The sequence below is a fragment of the Symphalangus syndactylus genome, chromosome 1, assembly GCF_028878055.3.
Source record: "Symphalangus syndactylus isolate Jambi chromosome 1, NHGRI_mSymSyn1-v2.1_pri, whole genome shotgun sequence".
Classification (NCBI taxonomy): domain Eukaryota; kingdom Metazoa; phylum Chordata; class Mammalia; order Primates; family Hylobatidae; genus Symphalangus; species Symphalangus syndactylus.
In genome coordinates, this window is record NC_072423.2 from 141,959,163 (window position 1) to 141,966,609 (window position 7,447).

At 44.2% G+C, this 7,447-nt stretch overlaps 1 protein-coding gene across 14 annotated transcripts in view; it reads left to right on the plus strand.

The window, feature by feature from the left end:
• Positions 1-6,115, plus strand: part of CSGALNACT1 (chondroitin sulfate N-acetylgalactosaminyltransferase 1) — a 415,609-nt gene extending 409,494 nt beyond the window's left edge. For all 14 annotated transcript variants that reach the window (XM_063637633.1, XM_063637658.1, XM_055286415.2 and 11 more), the window contains 2 exons: positions 1,774-1,855; positions 4,210-6,115. In XM_063637633.1, coding sequence (XP_063493703.1) covers positions 1,774-1,855; positions 4,210-4,499 — 372 coding nt within the window. In that variant the 3' untranslated portion in view covers positions 4,500-6,115. The remainder of the gene's footprint in view (positions 1-1,773; positions 1,856-4,209) is intronic.
• The last annotated feature ends 1,332 nt before the right edge of the window (positions 6,116-7,447 follow it).

Sequence of the window (7,447 nt, forward strand, 5' to 3'; positions counted from 1 at the left end):
ATTAGTCCATTTGCTGCAATGGAAACCATGTACCTGGTAAGGCGGGGATGGAACAAAGTCCATTTTTTAAAAAATTACTCCGTGGAGACTTTTCTAGACTTTGCTGCCTTGCAAAATCTTTCCATTTGATACTAATGAAATTGACTTGTCATTTGGGAGATACTGTATAACGGTCCTGTATTCTGAAGTAGAACTGGAGAATACTTGCTGGGGACAACTTTAACCAACAGAAACACTCTTGGTCCTACTTTCCTTGGGCAGTCCTGATGCTTGCAGGAGAGGGTGGCAGCAGGTCCCCCTCCCCTGTGGAATGTTAAGTGACATCGTGGAAGTGACATCTACCTGTAGATTGTAGTGAAAGTAAGACAGTTTCATACGTTACAGAGTTAAAGAACGTTTAAGATTCATCAGCCCTTCTGCAAGCCATTTATCAAATATAATTAGCCTGTGGTGAAACTTCAGGAAGGGGGACGATGTGATAAACACTTGGATGTGAAAGCTGAAAGACACCTAAGGGATGAGTGAATTTAAGCCCCTTGTTTTATAAGGAAAAAAAAAATAGATGCATGAAGAAGTGAAGGAGCCTGCCTGAAGTGAAAAAGCCAGCCAGTGGTCACACTGGGCCAAGACTCTGATGCTTCTCCCCCGTCACATACCGTTTCTAATTAGTGATGAACAGAACCAGATGTCCCCAACAAAATCCATAGAAATCCAAGTAGGGAAAGAGGAACCTGCTGCCGCCCTCTCTCCCTTTCCCCAGAGGACAGGATGCGGGGATGTCCTTTCACCTAAGCACCTACATTAACTGCAAGAATGAATTATGAAAAATAACTAAGATCTCAAAACTTCCCAGAGTTCTCTCAGCTGAATATGTGTGTGTGTGTGTGTGTGTGTCTGTCTGTCTATACATATATATGTATGTATATATATGTGTATGTGTGTGTGTATATATATATATATATATATATGTACACATGCAGTTTTAAAAAGCCTTGCTGTTTCAGCAAATATATTGGAAATTTTACTTGCAGAGTAAGAGACTGGGCAGTGCCTACATGGCCTCTCCGCAGCCCTGCAGGCTGGCACCACGGTAGATGCTTTTGGGAGCAGTTTGGTTTTAAAATAGTGTGAAGATGAATGGACAGAGTCTTTCTTCAGAGGCTGGACTTCTAGTGCCCTTTTCCTCAGCAAGCAAGAGTTAGCAGAGTTGGAGAGCTGGTAACATACTAAAGTCTCTCACATATTTCTTTTTATTCCCCAAGGGAGTCCTGTGTGTGGACTGTGCCAGGGCAGCTGAATTCCAAGTTGTTCTCTATCCCTTTTCTCAACTTCCTGAGCCCTTTGCTGGCTTGCTTCCCAGGCTTGTGTGAGGGGCCCAAGCCTCCGATTCTCACTGGCACTGGTGTGGGGCCAGGCACGTAGGTGGCTTTTCCACGGCACTGTTCAAAAACTGGCTCTCCCGGTTTTTGTTTTTGATTGTGTGTGTGTGTGTGTGTGTGTGTGTGTGTGTGTGTGTGTGTTTTCATACCTATGTCCTAGAAACATTCCAGCCTAAGGTGCCAAAAATCACAAGCCCTTGTTTTGGGACTGGTGTGTGTACTGTATTCCTGACTGTCTGCAAGGACTGAAATCCATCTGCGTTTCCTGCCCCACTGGAGGCTGTTTATCAGTGATGGGATGGGCTCCACACTCCACGGTCGCTCACAGGAGTTTGTGAAGACTATTTTTGTCCACCCTAAACTTTCCCCTCAAATGACAGTGCTTTCCTTGTAGGTCATAAAGAAGGAAACTGGATTTTGGAGAGACTTTGGATTTGGGATGACGTGTCAGTATCGGTCGGACTTCATCAATATAGGTAGGACAAATCTGCATCTCTACTGCCACCCAGAGGCCACGGGCCCATGCAGGCCTTGAAGGAATCAAGTCGGGTTTCCAAGGAGCCTGGTGGGGAAGGTGGTACCATTGCCTTCAAAAAAAAAAAAAAAAGCTATTACAGACTAGGCACGGTGGCTCACACCTGTAATCTCAGTGCTTTGGGAGGCTGGAGGAGAGAGGATCACTTGAGACCAGGAGTTCAAGACCAACTTGGACAACATAGCAATTCTCCTAAAGAGAATCACTACAAAAAACAAATGCTGTTCCTGATGTCCTAGACTCAGGGCTGGACCAAGAGGGGGTTGGTAGTAGGTGGCATTTTAGCCCCTGTGAGCTCCACAAGCACCTCTTAGTCACCCCAAATAAGACACACAATTTGAGATTAAAGGCTGCTTATTGCATCCAGGCAGCTTTGCAGCAAGTCTTCCAGTGCCTCCTCCCAGCAGGGTCCTGGCCACTCTGCCGTCTCCTGTAGAACATCCTAAGCCTCCCCATAAGAGTATGAGGGAAATAGGGGAACTGGAGGAAATACATACTCGAAAAGACCCACATTTCTCTCTGCTAACCTTCACAATTCCAGATGTCACTTTAATCTGTGACTAAATGATCAGTTGGTGCCAATACACACATACACACGCACACACACAATTCGTATACACAAATGTCCACCTGCGCACACAGTTCATACACAAATATGCACATGCACATGCCTGTGGGTTTCTAGAGCACAGAGAGAAAAGGCCCTTGGGATCCAGGTGAGGAGACCAAGCCTGTCAAAGGCAAAGAGACCCTCCCAGGCCTCACAGCAGGTGAGAGGCAGAGTCAGGATGAGAACAGAGGCCTCCTGTCCCCCTTGGAAACGCCACCCCACCTTCCCATAGCAATACTGACTCTTGGATCTCAAAAGAGATAGAGTTGCAGATTATGCATGACCTGGGAATGAATGAACAGTCCAGAAACGTTGATCTCAGGTGCAGGGGCTCAGTTGGGATGGAGTCAGGGAGATCGTGCCCTCACGGTGGCATGGAGCGTTCCATCCCCAGGCTCCTTACGAGCTGCTGGTCTCACTGGCCTCTAGGCAACTCCCCGCTCAGGTCCAAGACCTAAAGCTACTCACTTTAAAATCAGGGATGAGGTGTAGCCCCAGGATTGTTTTGTTCAGAGATGACATGAACTACAAGGACTACGGAACCCCCAGGAAATCACCGGATTAAAGATTAAAAAAAATAAATAAAAAGTTGAAGTCAAGTCCTGTTGGAAGGAGCAGAGCACCCAGGATGCCGGTCTCTGAGTGGTGGGTGTCCTGCAGAGAGTCAGCAACTAACAGCAGGTGGTCTTGGACATCTCTGAGAGAATTATTCCTAAATGGTTATGTGCAAATCAGCTTCCCAAAAAGGACATTTAAAAATTTTCTAGGCTGAGCATGGTGGCTCATGCCTCTAATCCCAGAGTGGGGCAGATCACTTGAGGCCAGGAGTTCAAGACCAACCTGGCCAAAATGGTGAAACCCCATCTCTACTAAAAATACAAAAGTTATCCAGGCATGGTGACATGTGCCTGTAGTCCCAGCTACTTGGGAGGCTGAGGCAGGAGAATCCCTTGAACCCAGTAGGTGGAGATTGCAGAGCCGAGAGGCACTGCAAGCCCCTCGTTTCTTCTCTGTTTGCAGTGGCAGGAGAAGGCCACCTCCTAACAGAAGCACAAGAATTTGCATTCAGAGGTTTCAAGCTGAAAAGTGGGGATGCTGTAGAAGCTCTTTTTTTTTTTTTTTTTTTTTTTACAAAACCTCTATTTTTAATTATTATGGGTATGTTTATGGGGTACATGTGATGTTTTGATACAGGCATACAATATGTAATCATCACATCAGGGTCATTGGAGGTATCCATCATTTCAAATATTTATCATATTTATCAGTCTTCTAGCTATTTTTAAATATACATTAAATTGTTAACAATAGCTAATTCATAATCACAATAAGTCTGTCAGTAATAATGCTACCGAATACTAGATCTTATTTTTGTACCCATTAACCACAAGGCTGGGGCTGTTCATTAGCATTGCTGGTAACTCTTGAATGCAGGCAAATGCTTGGAATTTTCTTGGAGGTCCTGTCATCTGAAGAAGTTGGTGCTGTCCGCCATGAAAGTCGTCTTTGTTGGGGAATTCTCGGGGCCTCTGACCCAGGTGGACACTCTCATACCTTGGAGGGGTGGTGGTGAAGCCCGCATCCCCCCCCAATCATGTCTTAATGAAAACTTTGTGCTTGTTGCAACTCAGGGAAGCAAAACAGCTCAGTGCAGTGTGATTCAGCAGTGTGTTCTGTCCCGACAGGTGGGTTTGATCTGGACATCAAAGGCTGGGGCGGAGAGGATGTGCACCTTTATCGCAAGTATCTCCACAGCAACCTCATAGTGGTGCGGACGCCCGTGCGGGGACTCTTCCACCTCTGGCATGAGAAACGCTGCATGGACGAACTGACCCCCGAGCAGTACAAGATGTGCATGCAGTCCAAGGCCATGAACGAGGCATCCCACGGCCAGCTGGGCATGCTGGTGTTCAGGCACGAGATAGAGGCTCACCTTCGCAAACAGAAACAGAAGACAAGTAGCAAAAAAACATGAACTCCCAGAGACGAACTGTGGGAGACACTTTTTCTTTCCTTTTGCAATTACTGAAAGTGGCTGCAACAGAGAAAAGACTTCTATAAAGGACGACAAAAGAATTGGACTGATAGGTCAGAGACGAGAGAGCCTCCGATTTCTCTCTGTTGGGCTTTTCACAACAGAAATCCAAATCTCCACTTTGCCTGCAAAAGTAGCCCAGTTGCACCCTGTGAAGTGTCTGACAAAGGCAGAATGCTTGTGAGATTATAAGCCTAATGGTGTGGAGGTTTGGATGGTGTTTACAGCAAACTGAGACCTATTGTTTTGTGTGCTCATTGAAATATTCATGATTTAAGAGCAGTTTTGTAAAAAGTTCATTAGCATGAAAGGCAAGCATATTTCTCCTCATATGAATGAGCCTATCAGCAGGGCTCTAGTTTCTAGGAATGCTAAAATATCAGAAGGCAGGAGAGGAGATAGGCGTATTATGAGCCTAGTGAGTACATTAAGTAAAATCAAATGGACCAGAAAAGAAAAGAAACCGTAAATATCGTGTCATTTTTTTCCCAAGATTAACCAAAAATAATCTGCTTATCTTTTTGGTTGTCCTTTTAACTGTCTCCGTTTGTTTCTTTTATTTAAAAATGCACTTTTTTTCGCTTGTGAGTTATAGTCTGCGTATTTAATTACCACTTTGCAAGCCTTACAAGAGAGCACAAGTTAGCCTACGCTTTTATGTTTTTTAAGAAGATACTTTGAGATGCATCATGAGAACTTTCAGTTCAAAGCATCAAACTGATCCCATATCCAAGGACATGCCAAATGCTGATTCTGTCAGGCACTGAATGTCAGGCATTGAGACATAGGGAAGGAATGGTTTGTACTAATACAGACGTACAGATACTTTATCTGAAGAGTATTTTCGAAGAGGAGCAACCGAACACTGGAGGAAAAGAAATGACACTTTGTCTTTTACAGAAAAGGAAACTCGTTCAGACTGGTGATATTGTGATGTAGCTAAAGTCAGAAACCACATTTTCTCCTCAGAAGTAGGGACCACTTTCTTACCTGTTTAAATAAACCAAAGTATACCACGTGAACCAAACAATCTCTTTTCAAAGCAGGGTGCTTCTCATAGCTTCTGGCTTCCATAAGAAGAAATGGAGAAAAATATATATATATATTTTGTGAAAGATCAATCCAACTGCCAGAATCTAGTGGGATGGAAGTTTTTGCTACATGTTCATCCGCCCCAGGCCAGGTGGAAGTAACTTAATTATTTTTTAAATTAAGCAGTTCTACTCAATCACCAAGATGCTCTGAAAATTGCATTTTATTACCATTTCAAACTATTTTTTAAAAATAAATACAGTTAACATAGAGTGGTTTCTACATTCATGTGAAAATTATTAGCCAGCACCAGATGCATGAGCTAATTATCTCTTTGAGTCCTTGCCTTCTGTTTGCCCACAGTAAACTCATTGTTTAAAAGCTTCAAGAACATTCAAGCTGTTGGTGTGTTAAAAAACGCATTGTATTGATTTGTACTGGTAGTTTATAAACTTTAATTAAAACACAGGCCATGAATGGAAGGTGGTATTGCACAGCTAATAAAATATGATTTGTGGATATGACTGCTTTGTGGAGTAAGAATGCCATTTTGTTTAGTTTTTGGCAATAGTATATTGTGCATGGACCATGCTTTCTCAGCCTTGGCACTCCTGACACGTTAGACTAGATGACTCTTTGCTGTGGAGAGCTGTCTTCTATACTGTGGGATGTTTAACCACATCCCTAGCCTGTACCCACTAGAGGCCAGGAGCATCTCCCACCCTGTTTTGACAACCAGATTGTCTCCAGTCATGCTCAAATGTCCTTTGAGGGGAACTCAGCCCTGGTTAAGAACCACTGGGCTAGAGGGAGAAGAGAACCGTAATGAAAAACCTGAATTATTAATACATTAACTTGTCTGTTTTCATTAGAGGAAACTGAGAAATGATTTCCAAGGCCCCTTTCAGCTCTGTGCTTAATACTGTCATGTGTGGCTGGGCACTGTGGCTAATGCCTGTAATCCCAGCATTTGGGGAGGCCAAGCTGGGTGGATCGCTTGAGCCTGGGAGTTTGAGACCAGCCCGGGCAACATAGTGAGACCCTGTCTCTACAAATAATACAAAATTAGGTGTGGTGGTACACACCTGTAGTCCCAGATTCTCAGGAGGCTGAGGTGGGAGGATCACGAGTCCAGGAGGTCAAGGCTGCAGTGAGCCCTGATGGCACCACTGCACTCCAGCCTAGGTAACAGAGCGAGACCTGGTCTCAAATATATATATATTTTCATATGCTCTGATGGTACTAGTAACTTCAGGGCATGTGTTTGGCCTGTCTCTGCTATGGTTCTGATGGTTTTGTGGTGAGTGACCTGCACGCTCTTGTCCATATCCTCCAAGCGTAAGAAGGATGCATTTCTAACAAGGCTGGCAGTGGCGATCCAATATTCTGACCGTGGAACTGGGCAGGTCTAAGAGTCTCACAGGTGGTCCCATCCAGGCTGCACTCTGTGGGCTCATCAGCCATTTTTGTACTTGTTTAAATTGCATATCACAGATGCCCAAGACAGTGGTGAAGAATTTTTTTCCTTTCCAACTTTTTAGGAGGTTCCTGTGCAGATTTGTTACATGGGTCAAATGTGTCTTGCAGGGGTCTGGTGTGCAGATTCTTCGGTCACCCAGGTAATAAGTGCAGTACATATTTTTCAATCCTCACCCTCCTCCCACAGTCCACCCTCAAGTAGGCCCTGGTGTCTTTTGTTCCCTTCTTTGTGTTCGTGGGTTCTTAGAATTTAGCTCCCACTTATAAGTGAGAACATGCAGTGTTTGGTTTTCTGTTCTTGTGTTAATTCGTTTAGGATAATAGTCTCCGGTTCCATCCATGTTGCTGCAAAAGACATAATTTTTTTCTTTTTTATG